This window comes from Coturnix japonica, chromosome 27, assembly GCF_054131305.1.
Source record: "Coturnix japonica strain WE chromosome 27, WE-NBRP24, whole genome shotgun sequence".
Taxonomy (NCBI): domain Eukaryota; kingdom Metazoa; phylum Chordata; class Aves; order Galliformes; family Phasianidae; genus Coturnix; species Coturnix japonica.
Genome location: NC_140689.1, coordinates 1,108,559 through 1,125,269, shown reverse-complemented (window position 1 = coordinate 1,125,269; position 16,711 = coordinate 1,108,559). Strand labels below are relative to the sequence as shown.

Genomic DNA, 16,711 nt, shown 5'->3' with positions numbered 1-16,711 from the left:
CTCCTCCCACCCCCACGGTGGTTCGCTGCGAGGGGCTGCATTGCAGACCCGGCTGCGCCAACAGACAAAAGCGACGCCGCAGAGCGAAGGTTGCGGAGACACAAAGAGGTTCGGCGACCCGCAGCCCCCCCCAAAGAGCCCAGCGCAGGTAACAGCCCTGATGGGTGGGTGGGGGTCCGGGGTAGGGGGTGCTCTGCGCTTTGGTCACCTCGTTCCAGTGATGTTCATTACAATTAGGGATGGGTCGGACCTTTTAGGGTTCGGGTTTTGGGGCGGGGGGGGGGGTTGTTTCTAGTGCTTTGGTGCTGGTTATTTTTCATCGCCATCGCTCCGGGCTGTGTCCCTTCGTGTGTGTCCCCCCCACCCTTCCCAAAGGAGGCGGCTATTTAAAGCGCTGTGCTCACACACACGCCTTTTGTAGCCCTCCCAAAGCCGTGGGGGAGCTTAAATATAGCCGCCCCCCTCCCCCCGCCCCGATATAGGGCTGGGCTCAGAGGGGTACCTGGGTCACCTCTTTGGATTCAGGGCATGAAATGGGGGCATATGGGGGGAGCAGAATGCAGTGGGGGGGGGGGGGGGGAGATGCACAGAGGGAAGCAAATGGGAGTAGAGCCTTTTGTTGGGGAGGGTCTCATGTGGGACCTGGCTCCTGTCCTCCCCCCTGCATGGATTCCCTTTATTCCTTCCCCCTCCATCCCCTCTATTCCTCCTCCCCACCTCAATCCCCTTTTTCTCCTTCTCCCTCCATCCCCTTTCCCTGCCCCCAGCTGTGGGGCTATTGGGAACCCCTGTGTGCAGGGTGGGGTGGGGGCTGCCCCCTCCATCAGCTACAGTTCAAGCTGGGGTTCACCCACTGATACCCCCCCCCCCTTCCTCCTCTCCCCCCACAGCGCCACCATGCTGGACACCATCAGCACTCAGTACGACTCCTTCATCTACTGGAGGATGCCCATCCCAAGGCTGGAGTTGGCTGAGCTGGAAGGGCTGGGTTTGACCCAGGGGTCCCTCTATACACCCAAAGTACCCGAGGCAGCCCAACAAGAGCCCAGCTGTGCTGAGGATGACAACCTGCTGCCTTTCAGCAGCTTCAACTTCTGGAGGGCACCCATCGCCAGCATCAGCTCCTTTGACTTCGACCTCATCTGATACCCTCCCCTCCCCTGTCCCCTCCCCCCCCTCCATCACCAGGCATGCCAGGGTTCGGTTCTGTTGGTTCTGTACGGGTCAGGTGTTTGGTTTTGCTTTATTTTAAGCCCAGTGGGCAACACTAAGGAAACCCACACTCAGCCCTGCCATGATGGGCTGCAGCATCACCTCACCTCCTCCATTCATTCCTCCTGGGAACGCAGCAGGGTGAGCAGAGCCGGGCTGTCCTTAATGGGGGGGATGGATGATCTGCTTCTTCCTCCCCAGCCCAGCTTCATGGCTGGCAGCAGTCAGTGAGCTGGGAAGGCACCAAAGAGAGGCAAATATGGGCACAGCCTGCACTCCTCAATGACAGCAGCACCTCCTATTGCTGGTAGAGGTGGAAAATCCCAATTCCAAAGCAAGGGATGGGAAAGTGGGTGCCAATCTGAGCCCATAAACCACATAACACGGCCCAGCCCAGCCATATACAAGGAGCATCACCTCCGCTGCTGACAGCAACCACAGGCAGCTCCATTGGGGCACCAGAACCTCACTGACACACTGTTATCTCATTCCTGCCTGAAAGAGAGAAAACAGGCTCCAAGTACAGCCCTCACCCCCATTTTCCTTCATTTTCCTTTCATTTTGGCTCCTACCTGCTGGATTTACCCCCACAGAACTCAGTATTTCCAATGTTCTGGTTCCTGACTCAACCTGACTGCACACAGCTGCTGTACCCGGCAGTCTGGCACTGCTGCTTTCCTGTGCTGCCTTTCACAACCCCTTAATAAAGGCTGAATGTCCTCCTGTGTGAGCGCTGCCTCAGGTTTTATCATTACGGCCCAAAATAACACATTTCTGATTCCCCCCCTCCAGACACCACCGTCTCTCAGGGCAGCCAAACCCCAACAGAAACGCCGCCGCCGCCGCCGCGGCCCTTTTATAGTTGGCGCCAACTGCCTCCGCCGGAACTAGGTGTACACATCGCTCCCTCCGCGTGAGGTAAACTGAGATCCTTCCGCTCGAGAAAATAATCCCCGCTGGACCCCTCGGCGTCTCGCCACCTTCCTCCTTCTCTATAATCGGGAAGAAAGAGGAGAAAGAAGGAGGAGGAACCACTCGGACCTCCCCGTGCGAGCTGCAGGCTCCCTCTCCCTCAACTCTGCCCCCTGCGGACTCTTTGGTCGCTGCGCACCGTATCCCTCCGCGGCAGCCATTTTGCGTGAGCGCAGCGGGAAGGGGCGGAGAGCTCCTGTGAGGGGGAAGGAGGAAGGAAAGGGGATGGATGAGTGACGGGGGCGGGGATGAGTGGGGTGTGGGTGAGGCTGGGGGTGCTGTGAGGGGATGGGATGGTTGTAGGGCTTGGGGGGACGCAGAGGGATGGGCGTTGGGAGGATGCTGAGGTGTGGGCTAGGCCTTAGGTGTCTCTCATGGCGGCCCTTAGGGCTTTAGGGGCTCTTAGGGGATTGGTTTGCTCGAGGGGAGGCTCAAAGTGGGGGTGTGTCTGCCTTGAGAGGTGATGGAGGTCTGCAGGGTTCCATCCGGCCCCATAGGTGAGCACTGACTGTGTGACAAAGCATCGTGGTTGGGGCTCAGCAGTGGGTCCCGTGAGCTGCAGTGCTAAGAAGATCCCACAGCTGTGGGGTTGGAGGCCCTCTGGTCCAACTCCCCTCACCCCCCAAAAAGCAGGTCTCTTCAGCAGGACCGTGTCCAGGTGGGGTTGGATCTCCCTAGAGAAGGTCTCTTCAATTGCTTTGTGCTGGAGCTCTGCTGTTCTCCTCACTGTAAAGAAGTTTGTATGTTCAGACAGATCTCCCCAGGCTCCATGCTGCACCCACCGCCCCTTATCCTGGTGCTGAGCAGCACTGAACAGAGCTCAGCGCACCTCCCAACCTCTGCCCTTCATATCAGCACTGATCTGACCCCTCTCAGTCATCCCTTCAGGTGAACAGCCACAGGGCTCCCAGCCTGACCCCATCAGGAGGCCCTGACGCCCCCACCATCTCTGCTGGGCTCTCCCAGCGCTTCCCAGTCTGCCCTGAACTGGGGAGCCCCGTGCTGGGCTCAGCGCTGCAGCAGTGCCTTCCCCAGAGAGGAGCAGCACCGCCCTGCCCTGCTGGCCGTGCTTTGTGCTGTGCACCCCAATGGACCGTTGTCTCTTTCGGCCAGCAGGGCACGCTGCTGGCTCGTAGTCACCCTGCTGCCCATTGGGACCCACAGCTCCTCCTCCGAGCTCCTTTTCCAGCAGCTCAGCCCCCAACCTGCACTGTTGCATTCACGACAATGAGCCAAACATCACTTGGTTCCCAGCTCCGGGTGTTCGTTTCCAGCGGAACGCTTAAATTCACGAGTTCTGTGTGTTTGCAGACAATCAGAGCGTTGTCTGAGTGCGAGTGGGTGGGTTTTAATGTTGGTCTTTCACAGAGTGGCATGCCAGCGTAACCCTGATGGGGGAGAATGCAATGGTTCTCTGTGCTGCTGTAATGGTTGGCTGCTGGCGTGGTTTGGGATCAATAGAGATGCTGTTGTCTACTGGGCTGACTGCTTGACTGGTGGCATTTGGGTTCTGCTCCTTCTCTGACCTTGCCTGGAGTTAGAGGGTTTGCTTTTCCCTCTATGAGCAGAGGGGTCATTGTAGGGTTGGGGTCGTTGTAGGGCTGGAGTCAGGGGGAGACTCTCTGAGGTTAAATGGAGTGCTTTGAAAACCAAATGGGTAGCATACAGTAAATGTGAGCAGCCTTACTGTTGCTTCCATAGTTTCTGCTCTCAGACCTGGATCCACATGGACACGCTGCTGTGTCTGTACGAGGTGCTGCTGGGGTAAGTGGGGCTGTGCAGCTCTGCTGTGGGCTGAGCCCCCTTTTGCCTTCCCCATATTCCACTTGTGGACTCAAAGTCTGACAGGCACTGAACCTCATTTTGTCTGTTGGGCTGCTCTGCGCGTCCTCTCGTTGGACAAACAGGCCTGAATTGTTCTGGGCTTTTAAATGGCCTCTGCTGATGGCTTTGTGTTCCATTCCTCACTCCCTCCCTTTGTGGCAGCTCCATGCTCCCATGTATGAAGATGTCTTTGGTGGTGCTGGGGCAGCAGCTGCTGGAAGCGGTGCACAAAGCACAGGAGCAGCTTTGGGACAGCAGGAAAGGAGGAATCATCCTGTTGGACACACTGTGTTAATTACTTCCCGAACTCTTTGCATGCCATTTGTTCTCTGTGACGTTCAGCCTCTATCAGAGCTGCTCTTTCAATGTGGGATCTCTTTACTGAGTTCTGTGTCTTTTGCAGAGCATCCAGGAAGGAATGGCTGAGGCTGTGAGGGGTTTCATACTGCTCCTCAGTGCTTTGTGTTGTGTTCCTCTTTCAGAATGGGGCTGATGTGAATGCCAAGGACATGCTGGAAATGACTGCTTTACACTGGGCAGCAGAACACAACCACTGGGACGTGGCGGAGCTGCTGGTCAGACACAAAGGTGATGTCCACGCAACCAGCATGTCTGATACATCCCCCTTTGACAGTGCTTTGGACAGGAGTAATCTGGAGACGCTGATGATCCTGCAGGTAGGCTGAGGGGGGAAGAACCTGCTGGTGATCGACACACGGCTGCAGGGAGAACTGAGCAGATGTTTCTGATGGAATCTTTCTGTGATGCTCGGATGGGAAGCGCTGAGTTCAGCTGTGTTTGCAGTGTGTCAGTGTGACGTGGCAGTTCTGCAGCACCTGCTGCTCTGATGTGCTGCAGAGAGGAGATAATCCACCCCTGCAGGTGGGGGTTGGAGGGTGCTGAGTCCTCCTGCTCAGCACAGGATGGAATCACACAGCTCCCATCTCCCACCAGGAATCAACCAGAGAAAGGAGGATCCCATCAGCAGCGCTGTGACCGTCAGCTCATCATTTGTTCTTACAGCTGGGGAAGTCTTCAGCCTCGCTGGTCTCATCTCTGCAGCAAATACCAAAGGTGCGGTCTGACGTGGCCGTATGGGAATGTCCCATGGGGTTGCTATGGGTGCAGACACACAGCAGAAGGCAGGTGGATGTTTGGTGCCACCACACACAGCAGCTGTTGGCTTCTGGCTGCAGAGGATCCCCATTTTCTCTCTCTTTGCTGCTGCAGGCAGCAGGGTGATTTCAGGCAGTGCAGTAGGGGTGGATCTGTACGTGGTGGAGCTCTGCTGAGCTCAGCTGTGGGGCTGCTCCAGAGCCTGAGCAGATGGATTAGGATGATTGCAACAGGAGAATGGCTGTTATTGAGGTGCCAAAGCCTCAGCACTGCAGCGCTGTTGGGGGGTGTTTGCTTTGTTCCCTGTTGTCTGTAAAGGAGCTGGGTGGATGTTCTGTATATGTAAGTGCTGAGGAAGGAGAAGAGGGAAAAGTCCTTGCTGAATAAGCAGCCCTATGGGGACGTGTGTTACTCATTGCCCTTCTGCGTTAGGTGGAAGGCATTCAGTTCCTCATCACTTTATAAGCCACGCTTTGGTGGGAAAGCACTCAGTGAAGGTTGAACCCAAAGGGGCAGGTTGGGGTAATTCCAGTGTTTGTCGTGATGTTCGTGTTCTGTATTAGGGGAAATCCAAACCTCTGCTCCTTTGCAGTCACACGGGGCAGGCAGCTGAGTGCAGACTGTGTGAGCCAGCCCTGGGCTGTGAACCCACGCATCGCTGCTGGCTCTCATTGATCGCAGCTCTCTTATGATCCTTTGGTTCCTGCGCTGCGTTCCCCGTTTCCCACCAGAGGGCACCAGTGGCTGCGCGACCGGAGCCACCACCGGCTTCTCCTTTAACCCTTTTACCGCTAAGAATAGACCAGCTCGCCTTCTGTTCCCGGAGGGCTTTTTACAGGGGAATAAGCGCTCAGCTGGTGTGAGGAATCCGATTATGGGCTGCCATGGCCCACGGCCTGGGAAGGGTTGTTTGCAAATCAGCCCCTCGAAAACCTTCCTAAAACCGAGAGGTGAGGGCAGCGTGGTGGGCTGCAGGGGGGACTCCCCTTTGGTGCTGGGTCTTTTTTAATGCTGATTTTTCAGTTTGTGGGTTGTATGCGTGCCAATAAAGGACTGTTTGCGCCCTTTAACCTCACATTTCCTGCTCCATTCTTGCAAAGTCTGCCTTTGAATAGGGATCTCTGCGGTCAATTGGAGGAAGAAGCATTGTTTGGGAGCTAAGATTTGCTTATCGCCTTCAGATCTGCTGCAGCTCGGCAGTAACTGCACTTTCCCTTACTGAGCAGAGAGGGGAGAAAGAAAAGGGCCTTGTCTGACCTTTGAACGGCTTCGGATTTAGAAGTGTGACAGTTAAAGTTCACATCATCCTTCTCCCTTGGAATTTCTTTCCCCACAGCTCGGTCTTTCTTAGTATCTGGAGATGAGTAATAGAAGTTCTGTCAGTGCCACAGGGCTCAGCTTTTCAGCCCTTGTGTTTGGATGTTTCCCTCTTTGCTCCCAGCTCCCTGGGGCACTGGGAGAGCTGCAGGCCGTGCCCATCACCCTGCTGAGTGATGTCCCCCCGTGTGAGTGTGGGGCAGCAGCAGCCTTCGTCGCCTCTAGAGCTGGGAAGGGTCATTAAGGAAGATGTGCTTACCAGCTGCTTCCAGCTGCGCTCCTCCTAGTTAATTTGCTAATGCTTTGATCGCACTAATCTGCAGGAAAAGAAGCCCTTTGCCCTGTAAGATGCGCTTTACACGCATCCATGTGTTGTGTTCCCCCCACTCTCACTGAGGCTCGCTGGCTGTATTTCCAGGTTGTACCTGAGCTCAGCCACCAGCCTTTGCTTTCAATTCCAGGAAGAGAGACGGAAACGATGACTTTTTTTTCCTGTTTTCCTTTTGGCACTGACCTCATTTCCCAAGGTGACGCAGAGGAGCGGCTGGCAGCGGGTTCTGTCCATGCTGTGGGCAGCAGAAAGGCAGCGTGTCGACGCCATCCTGACCAACAGCATCGCATTGGGCAGCCTGTAGCCAGCCAGCCTCGGCCAGCCCTGCATCATCACGGTGCAGAATAGGCAGGCAGGTAGGAGCTGAGGGCCAGCAGCTGACCATGAGGCAGCAGTGTGTCCTGCTGGCCCAGAAGGCCGATGGTTCCCTGGGCTGCAGTGCCCAAAGCACGGCCAGCAGGGCTTGGTGGTGCTGCTCCCCTCTGCTCTGCCCTGGGGAGGGCACTGCTGGGTGCACAGCACAGAGCTCCCCAGTTCCAGGTGGTCTGAGAACTGCCTTGAGTTCCGTCTGAATGTGATGGGATCCCAGAGCCGTGGTGGTCTCCTTAACCAGAGATCCGAGCCCCCCCCCCACTTTGCTGTGCAGCTACTGTAAGGGGTTGGGCTGGGGGATGCAAGGTGTGAATGGTGCAGGACTGAGCTCCAGAGCTTCTGTGTGAGTTTGGATTTCCTCAGGGTGTGTCCCTTGTTGGCCTCCTCTCCTGAGATCCCTGTGCCCCAGGGCTGTGTGTGGTGTGAGTTCATGTCACAGCAGGAAAAGGATTAGGAAATGAGTGCACACAGAGCTCTCCTGCAGCGTGCACACAGAGTTAAGGGTTATATCACTGCTGTCTGCTTGCGGGCCTCAGGAATGGAAAGCAATTCTCTAAAGCTGTTAATTGTGCAGGATCACTTGTCAAATTACTACAATCCCTGGTTGTAACCCATACAGTGTTGAGGGCATACAAAGGGAAGCTGTGGGGCACTGCTGCCCTCCGTGCTCACACCCCACGTCTCTCCTGGGCTGGGTGGGTCCTTGCTGCTGGAGTCCCAAGGAGAGCCCATGTTATCAGGTTTAAAACACACTTCTTAGAGGGTTTGTGGCTGTTGCACGTGCCCAGAGCTGGTCCTGGGGCTGTTTGCACAGGGAATATTTGAGAACAGCTCTGTTCCTCTTCTGGAAGGCCCCAGCTGCTAATTGTGTTACTGTCACCTCTTGGTTTTCCAGCTGCAGCTGTACCTGCTGGTCAGGCTGCAGAGGAGACTGCAACTGGGGACGGGGGGATTCAGGAGAAAAGCCAGCAGCCAAGAGGCTGAAAGCAGCACAAAACAGGACTGATGTGGAGGAAAGCAGGTGAGTCCCATGCCTGCTGTGTGCCCAGTGCTGCTCTGGGGATGTGGGGTCCTGGTGCCAAAGGCATCGCAGGGGGGAATGGGGACGTGGCTGCAGTGAGGCACAGCAGCTCTCTGCTCTTATCCCCATAACGAGCCCTGTGGTTGTTTTGCCTTTGCCTTAGCAGCAGCTCAGTGCTGTTCAGACCATAGATGTGCTCTGCATCCATCACAGCGGGTTTTCACACTCTGCTCCTTGTCATGGCTGCTCCTGCTGTGGGCCTTCCTGGCACGGTGCAGCCTCTGCAGCTCTCAGCTGTTTTCTGTAGGGCAGCATTGAAGGTGAAGCACCCTGGCAGCAGCCCAGCACGGCACAGGAGGAGCAGAACAACATCAGCACAGTGTGTGCAGCTGTGTGAGCCCAGAGGACACCGAGGGAACAGAGCAGGTGGCCAACAGCACCGCGGGGTCCGTCACCTCCTGATGGTGGGCTGTGGGACTGGGGCTGGAGCAGAAACAACACAGTACTGGGGCAGCTGCAGCCAGAGAGGGCTGAGACCCCACGGAGGGATGGGCTGGACCCCTCTGTGCCATAGGACCCCTCTGTGCCATAGGACCCCTCTGTGCCATAGGACCCCTCTGTGCCATAGGACCCCTCTGTGCTGCAGCACAGCATGCCATGCACACACAGTGAGAGCCAGGCTAGCTCTGCAGACACTCGTGTCACTTTTAAACTGAGCAGTTCTTTTCTAAAGATGCCAAAACCATTTTTTTTCCTAACAACAGCTGTTTTCATTGCTGGAATATTTGTTGGTTTTTTTTTTTAATATATTTTTTGTTATTTTTCTTTGCAGTATGTGGGTTGGTCCAGTCCTCTCGTTCCAGTTCTGTAACTGTAGGTGGTGGTGGAGGAGAGTCCTCTGCTTACACACACAGTTTGGGGTCTGACTGCTGGCCTCGTGTGGGTGCTAACACACCATTCCAGGGCTTCGTTAGGGCTCAGTAACAAACCCCACACTGGCAGTGGTGCACAGCTGCTCCAATGAGCTGTGGGGTGAGGGGCAGTGTTCCTATCCCCCCCCCAGTCCCCCCCAGCACCTCCTGCAAATCGCATTACTGCTCTAATCTGCCCTTACAGGACCGGTGTTGCTCTGTGCCAGGCACAAGGCCTGGCCCCCCAGTCAAGGAATGGAGGTCAGGGAATGGAGGTCATGCCCCAGGTCTGTGTAGCCCCCTGGGGGTCAGCTTGTGCCCCCACCCTCCCAACCAAGAGCAGCTCTCCCTTCTACCCCAACCTCTGTCCCCTCTACCAGCCCCCTCAGCTCCTTTCCTCCCCCCCCCCCATCCGATCTCACACCCCAACAGGAGCCACGTGGGCAGCTGAGTGCACTGATTGTCTCTTTAATTGCCCGACACGGTTTTAACTGCCCTACACGGTAGGACAGAGCCCAGCTCTGGGCCACAGCCCCCCCCCCCCCCAGATCCCCCATCCTGCCCCCCGCCGGGGTGGTCCCATTGCCCCCACAGTGCTGAATAAATTAGGAGAGAAAAAATGGAAGATGGGGAGGTGGGAACATGAGGGACCCCATCAGAGGGGGGGATGGGGGGGGCCTATAGGGACATTTGTCACCTGGGGGTGGTGGGAGAGGGGACACTGCCCTGTGACCCTGCAGCACAGGGGACCCTGCGGGGACTCAGGGCACTGGGGGGGGTTTGGGTGGCAGGGGGGGCTTTGTGGACAGGGGGGGCTTCATGGAGAATGAGCGCTGTAGGGGAATGTGGTGGGGACCCCACGGTGGTGCCCCCCCTGGTGCCCCCAGTGAGTACATGCGGGTGAGGCTGCGTGCTGTGCCAGGTGGTCTCACTGCCCCCCCCAAGGAGTATGTCTGTGCCAGTGGTCTGCGGGGTGGGGGGGGGCTGTCGGGGGGCACATCGAGGCGCCGGGGGTCTCTGTCCCATGGGGCCAATGGGGCAGAACCTGGCTGCACCCGGTTGGCCATGGGGGCAGGGGGGGGCAGAGACCACCCTGCAGCTCCTGAGCACTCCAGGGTGGCTCTGAGTGGGGGTCCTGGGCCAGGGGGCTGTGGGGTGCTGAGACTGTGGGGTGTCCTGGTGGGGGGCTCCGGGCTGGGCTCTGGGCTGAGTGGCTCTGGGGGTGGGTCCCAGGTCCCGTTGTGGGGGGGCAGCTGGGGGTAAAGGCGTGGGGCGGGCGGGGGGCGCGGGCTGGGGGGCTCAGGGGCACCTTTGGGTGCTGCTGGTCGGCGGGTGCAGGCGGCTCCCAGTCCTGCCACCAGTGCTCCCAGTACAAAGGCGCCCAGCACGCAGCCCACCAGCACCGGTACCGGCACCATCGCATCCGGCACTGCTCCGCGGACCCCTGCAGGTGGCACCCAAAGGTGGAACCCGCATCCCCCCCGCCCACACCTCCCCCATCCCTTTCCCCTTTGTAGTCCTTCAGGTCCTTCTCCCACCCCAATGTCCCCTCCTGGGTCCCCCAGTCCCTGCATCCCTCCTGTCCCCAAGGCCCCTCCATCATCCCCACATCCCCCTATCCCATCCCTAGCCCACAGACATTGGGGTCCTTCCCCCATCCTTTGGGTTCTGTTCCCACCCCACGTCCCCTCCTGGTCCCGAGTTCCTCCCATGCCCCTTCCCCACCCCACAGTCCCCTCCTGGTCCACATTTCCCCACCCCAGACTCAGGGTCCCTCCCCAGGGTTGTCCCACTTGGGGACACTGGGGTGTCACTCACCGTGGGCCACGTCCCCATTGTCCCCATCCCCTGCAGATGCTGCACCTGGGAGAACAGAGTGGGGTTGGGTCTGGGACCACCCATATCCCCCACATCCTCTGGTGCCCCCCACGTGCCCCAAAGTTCCCCCTGGTGTCACCCAATGACCCCGTATGTCCCCCATTGCCCCCAATATTCCCCACATCTCCCATTGTCACCAAATACTGCTCTGTGCCCCTCACCATCCCCATGTCCCCACACTTCCCACTGTCCTCAACTGCCCCCCCCATGACCCCACATCCCCGGATGTCTCCTCACCTGCACAGGTCCCTGTCAGCCCGCTGGACCCCTCCACATCCTGCTCGAAGCCATCCCTATGGAACACAATAGGGACACATAGGTAACCCCCCACCCCAGGGAGGGGACACCTCTGCCCCATTGCAGCCCCACACCGCAGTGGGGAGGAGGGGACACACTCACGGGAGGTCCTCAGAGAAGGGGACGCAACCCCCAGGGGGCAGCCAGACGCAGTAGGGATCCCGCGCTGCCAGGCAGCTCCTGTGTGGGGTCAGCGCTCAGTGTGGGGCTGTGGGGGGGTCCCCTGTGCCCCCCCGTGTCCCCATACCGGCGGCACTGCCCGTGCTGGGCGCAGCGGCTCAGGGGCAGTCGCATGATGCACCCCGAGAAGGCGACGAAGAGCTCCTGGCCTTCGGGGTGCAGCTCCAACCCCAACACCCGGCTGGCACCGCGGGGCCCCCGGCACCTGCAGACCCCACAGCCTCTGTAGTACCCACAGGTGACCCATGGCTCCCACAGGGCCCCAAAGCACCCCCTGACCCCATCAAACTCCTGACCCCATAGCACCTACCCAACCCCATCACACCCCCTGACCCCATAGCACCCACCCAACCCCATCACATCCCCTGACCCCATAGCACCCACCCAACCCCATCACACCCCCTGACCCCATAGCACCCACCCAGCCCCACTGCACCCATGTGAGCCCATTGCCCCTACAAAGCCCCCATCAGTGCCTCACCTGACCCCACAGCACTCACCTCCCTGCCTCGTACAGCCTGATATCCTCCAGAAGCACCGCCTCAGTGCCTCCATCCCCGCTGTTGTCCCTGTTGTCGTCCCCATGCCCCGCAGTGTCACCGTGCTGCCTGCTGTCCCCCGGGCGTCTCGTGGCCGTCAGCACCTTCAGCACCCTCCCGTCCTCCGACCCCACAAACAGCACCGTGTGGTTCCCCCATGGCCCCGCGCCCGCATCCACCGCCAGCTGCGTCAGCCTGTGTGCACCGAGGTGCTCAGAGACCCTTTGCTTTGTGTCCCCAGGGCCACCCCACGTGTTGTGACCCCGCTGTCCCCATCACCTGGTGCCGGTTTGGGTGAAGAGCGGCCGACCCCCGGCGGGTGCCACCACCCCGTGCAGCAGTGGGTGCTCCTTGGCAAAGGACAGCGTCTCGTCGGGGATGTCCCCAGAGCTGACAATGGCAGCGGCTGACCCCATCCCCGCACAGCAACCGGGTCTGGGGACATCAGGGTACACAAGGGGGGATATCGTGATGGGGACGTAGCTATAAAGGTGGTGGGATGTGGTTATAGAGACACAAAGGGGGGTACCTGGGTTGGGGCACGCGCTCCTCGGGCACTGGGGGCCACGGGGCTGTGGCACCGCGGGGGTCAGCAAAGGGTCCCTCAAAGGCACGTTCCACATCTGCCAGGTAGAAGGCGCAGATGGCGGAGCCTGGGATGCTGTGGGGTGAGATGGGGTGAGACATGGCACTGCCTGGGGACACCGAGCCCGCATCGCCCCACACAGCCATGTCACCCCGTGTCTGCCCTCACCCACACTCAGGTCACCTCTGTCCCCTGGTGCACCTGGGTCCTTATCTCCCTATCTGCCTGTCCTCGATGTCCCCAAAGTCACATCCCTGTGTGACCTCATATTCCTAAGTCCCCATTATCCCACATCCCATCTCATGTCCCCATAGTCCTGTCACCATGTCCATCCATCCTCACACCTGTTGCGCTGTGTCCCAAACACCGCCAGCACTGCAGGCTGCCCGTGCAGAGTGTGGGGCGCAGTGACGGCCTCCAGGACATCGAAGTGGAAGGGGACGTCCCCAGGCACAGCGCACTGCAGCCTCTTCTTTAGGAACGACGTCCAGCGCCGCTCCAGGACCCGCGGGGACCCCCCGGCGTCATTACGGCACACGCGGCCCACGCGGGACACTGGAAACTATAGTAGGAACAGTGGCACGGGAAGGGATGGGGGTCGTGGTTATGGTTAGATTTAGGGTTGGATTAGGATCAGGATTGGGGTGGGGGTCGCTCCCACAAGGGCTGTAATTATGGCCACCCACCTTCCCCGGCAGCCCCAGCTCCGCTGCCATCTCCCGGAAGAAGAAGTAGACGTGTGCTCCGTGGGGCATTGCATGGATGAAGTGCGGCTCTGTGGGGACAGCACAACCATCAGCACCATCAGCACCACCCTGACCCCAAACACACAGTGCCCCACCACTCCATGTCCCCACACACCCCATGTCCCCACACACCCCGCAGCCAGCGGGAGCTGTACTTGATGCTGCGCAGGGCCGGACCGCGCACACTGCGGTAGATGACGGCATCGCTGGCCTGGAAGTCGGCAACGGTGGCAGAATACAGACGGTCATCTATGGGGACAGCACCGTGGGGACGGTGAGTCGGGCACTGCCACACCTGCCCCATATCCCCACGACCCCAAATCCCCATGTCCCCTTGGGGTCACCCACCAGCGAATGTGGCTGCAATGCTCTGCCGTGCATCAAAGGGGCAGCGCGCCTGTCCAGGCAGCTCCTCACCCTCCTGCTGTAGGGTCAGCGCCTGCAGGACCCCATAACACCCCACGGGGTCTCACAGTGCCCACTAGGGGTCCCGTAGTGCCCCAATGGGGTCCCATAGTGTGCAGTGAGGCCCCTTTCTGCCCCATGGGATCCCCCCTGACCTGGTAGGTGCGGCACACGGGGCTGAAGGCGTTGGTCCCACAGACGAAGAGGGTCCGGGCATCGCGGGGCAGCAGCACACGGATGTGGTTGTGGCAGCCATCCTGTGGGGCAGCCCCATCACCACCCCATCATCATCACCACCCTATCATCACCCCATAGCCCCATCATCACCACCCCATCACCATCCCAAAACCCCATCCCCCATACACCTCAACCACCCCCCACCCTCACACCCCACACATCCTCCACATACTCATCTCTCCCCCTGCCCCCTCCCCACACCCCCAGTACATCTCACACACACCCCCACCCCACCCCCTCCCCACCCCACACACACTCCCTCCCCACCTGCACCTCTCCCCGCACAGCACAGCCGGCTCTGTCCCGAGGTTCCCAGCTGACACTCTGGGGAGGGACGACAGTAGGTTACACCGGGACCCCTCTGCCCCTCCCACCACCCCCCTCCCACCTCACCCACACCACCCCACAATCCTCCTCAACCTCCCCCCCACCCACCATTGCCCCCCACTGCCCCCCTCCCACCTCACCCACACAACTCCACTCCCCCCAACCTTCCCCCCCCACTCCTCCCACTGCCCATCGACCCCCACCCCCTCCACTCCCACTCTCCCCATTGCCCCCCACTGCCCCCCTCCTACCCCACACACACCACCCCACTCCCCTCCCCCACCTCCCCCCCTCACCATTGCCCCCCACTGCCCATCGACCCACTTCCCCTCCACTCCCACTCCCCCCCATTGCCCCCCTCCCACCTCCTCCCCACCTCCCCCCTCCCACCTTCTCCCCATGTCCCTCCTCCCACACCACACCACTTCCCTCCCCAACATCCCCCCCCCCCATTGCCCCCCACTCCCCCCACTGCCCATCGACCCCCACACCCTCCACTCCCACTCTCCCCATTGCCCCCCACTGCCCCTCTCCCACCCCACTCCACACCATCCCACTCCCCCCCAACATCCCCCCCCCCATTGCCGCTCACTACCCCACTCCTCCCACTGCCCATCGACCCCCACCCCCTCCACTCCCACTCCCCCCATCGCCCCCCATTCCCCCCCCATGCCCCATTACCCGTTGTGGGTACAGCGCCCGTGGGTCCCCCCCCAAAGCGAAGGCGTAGAGGTGATCCCTGCGGGGCACAACGGGGGGAGCATGTAGACACGCACCGCTGTGCAACAGGAGCACGGAGCGATGCATGAGAGCACACGAGTGTGCAACGAGAAGACAGGACTTTACACAAACGTGTGCAAGCGACGGCAAGCCGGCAGATGTGAGTACCGGCACCAACACGTGTGCAAATAAACGCGACCCTACACACGGGAACGAACAGCCCTTGCACGAGCAGCCCCGCACACACGAGCGGCCGCTCACACACGCTTTGCACGCTCACACACGCGCTTTGCACGCTCACCGCGCGGCCACCAGCAGCGTCCCGTTGAGGCGCAGCATCCGCTGGAAGCCGATGCCGAACTCGGCGCTGCCGTTGTCCCCGCGGAGACCCCCGAAGCGCGGATAGGAGGCGGTGGCTGCGGGGTGAGTGGGTGTGTGTAGGGGGGGGGTGATCCCACGTCCCCGCTCCGTCCCCGTCCCGTCCAGTCCCGTTGTGCCCCGCTCACCTGGCAGCCCCACGGCGCTGCGTGGCTCGAGGTCCCGCGGGAAGGACAGCGCCAGCGCTGCGGGACCCACGAGGACGAGGAGGGGGAGAGGGGGGGAGCCCGCAACGCGGGGCGGCATCGCCGGGGCGGCCCCAGAGGTGGCACCGCAACGCGCTGCGCGGGGACAGCGTCAGACCCCCCCACAACACACAGCCCCATAGGACTCCATAGGACCCCGTAGGACTCCATAACCCCATAGTACCCACAGGACCCCATAGGACCTACAGGACCCCATAACCCCATAGTACCCATAGGACCCCATAGTACCCACAGGACCCCATAACCCTATAGAACCCACAGGACCCCATAACCCCAAAGGACCCATAGGACCCCATAACACCACAGGAACCCACAGGACCCTATAACCCCGCAGGACCCATAGGACCCCACAGGATCCCATGACCCCACAGGACCAACCACCCCACAGCTTCACAGGACCCCATAGGGCCTCATAACCCCATAGGACCCACAGTACCCCGCAGGACCTCATAACACCACAGGAACCCAAACGAACCCATAACCTCGCAGGACCCCATAAACCGACAGAACCCCATAACCCCCCACAATCCCATAGGACCCCACAGGACCCACCACCCCACAGCCTCACAGGACCCCATAGGACCCCATAACCCCACAGGACCCCATAGGACCCGCTGTCCCACCTCCCCGTACCGCCGAGCGCCGCGCCCCGAGCGCTCCCGCAGCGGCTCCGCCCCGGAACGGGGCCGGATTCGGACGGGACGGAGTGGGACGGGGCGGGGGGGGAGTTGGATGGGCAGGGATGGGAGGGGTTGCGGACACTCGTGGGCGCCCCACGCGCGGAGCGGACGCGGTGATTTGGGGTAGTTCGGGTTGTGGGGTTTGTTTCTATGGGGGGGGGTCGCGGTGTCACCGCGCTGCGCGGCCCCTTCTCCTCCCCCCCCCCCCCACCGGGCGGCGCTATAATTAGCGCTAATCACCGTAATGAGCTGAGCCCCTCGATCCCGCGTGTGCGCGCACGTGGGCTCCTCCCGCGGCTCCGCAGCGCCCACGCGGGACCGCGGCTATAGGGCCCCATTGGTGCCCCATTCATTGGTACCCCCCATCCCGTGTCCCCACAATGTCCCATTAGTGCCCCCCCGGCCCCCCACGTCCCCGCAGCGCCCCACTTGTGCCCCCACACCCCATCGCATTTC

At 60.4% G+C, this 16,711-nt stretch overlaps 3 protein-coding genes and 2 long non-coding RNA genes across 8 annotated transcripts; 4 read left to right on the top strand and 1 right to left on the bottom strand.

Annotated features, from left to right (window-relative positions):
* Window positions 1–39: 39 nt before the first annotated feature.
* On the top strand, window positions 40–1,942 carry MLLT11 (MLLT11 transcription factor 7 cofactor). The gene is made up of 2 exons (XM_015884671.3): window positions 40–148; window positions 891–1,942. Exon 2 carries the CDS (start codon window positions 898–900, stop codon window positions 1,144–1,146), a length of 249 nt encoding a protein of 82 aa, XP_015740157.1. The 5' UTR covers window positions 40–148; window positions 891–897; the 3' UTR covers window positions 1,147–1,942.
* A 197-nt stretch (window positions 1,943–2,139) lies between these two features.
* On the top strand, window positions 2,140–8,996 carry GABPB2 (GA binding protein transcription factor subunit beta 2). Its single transcript, XM_085524755.1, has 7 exons — window positions 2,140–2,382; window positions 3,886–3,948; window positions 4,491–4,596; window positions 4,963–5,082; window positions 6,903–7,128; window positions 8,040–8,165; window positions 8,473–8,996. Exons 3-5 carry the CDS (start codon window positions 4,518–4,520, stop codon window positions 7,118–7,120), a joined length of 417 nt encoding a protein of 138 aa, XP_085380881.1. The 5' UTR covers window positions 2,140–2,382; window positions 3,886–3,948; window positions 4,491–4,517; the 3' UTR covers window positions 7,121–7,128; window positions 8,040–8,165; window positions 8,473–8,996.
* Window positions 8,997–9,056: 60 nt separating this feature from the next.
* LOC146756327 (uncharacterized) lies at window positions 9,057–9,635 on the top strand. The gene is made up of 3 exons (XR_014937550.1): window positions 9,057–9,197; window positions 9,282–9,363; window positions 9,509–9,635. It is a non-coding gene; the product is annotated as an uncharacterized LOC146756327 (long non-coding RNA).
* Window positions 9,529–16,276, bottom strand: SEMA6C (semaphorin 6C). Of its 3 annotated transcripts, none has more exons than XM_015884657.3 (18): window positions 16,209–16,276; window positions 15,498–15,650; window positions 15,293–15,407; window positions 14,953–15,010; window positions 14,212–14,268; window positions 13,863–13,964; window positions 13,651–13,741; window positions 13,435–13,551; window positions 13,243–13,331; window positions 12,901–13,118; window positions 12,500–12,631; window positions 12,250–12,405; window positions 11,932–12,165; window positions 11,499–11,636; window positions 11,354–11,431; window positions 11,192–11,247; window positions 10,895–10,939; window positions 9,529–10,520 (listed from the first exon to the last, which is right to left on the bottom strand). In XM_015884657.3, exons 2-18 carry the CDS (start codon window positions 15,613–15,615, stop codon window positions 9,838–9,840), a joined length of 2,487 nt encoding a protein of 828 aa, XP_015740143.2. In that variant the 5' UTR covers window positions 15,616–15,650; window positions 16,209–16,276; the 3' UTR covers window positions 9,529–9,837. The 3 variants fall into 3 exon arrangements, with proteins under 3 accessions (XP_015740143.2, XP_015740142.2, XP_085380847.1); XM_015884656.3 differs by having other exon boundaries at window positions 16,199–16,251; XM_085524721.1 differs by lacking the exons at window positions 12,250–12,405; window positions 16,209–16,276 and having other exon boundaries at window positions 15,498–15,753.
* LOC146756326 (uncharacterized) lies at window positions 10,403–12,378 on the top strand. 2 transcript variants are annotated; one of them, XR_014937548.1, is made up of 3 exons: window positions 10,403–10,539; window positions 11,200–11,273; window positions 12,212–12,378. It is a non-coding gene; the product is annotated as an uncharacterized LOC146756326 (long non-coding RNA). The 2 variants fall into 2 exon arrangements; XR_014937549.1 differs by lacking the exons at window positions 10,403–10,539; window positions 11,200–11,273 and adding an exon at window positions 11,533–11,669.
* Window positions 16,277–16,711: the final 435 nt, after the last annotated feature.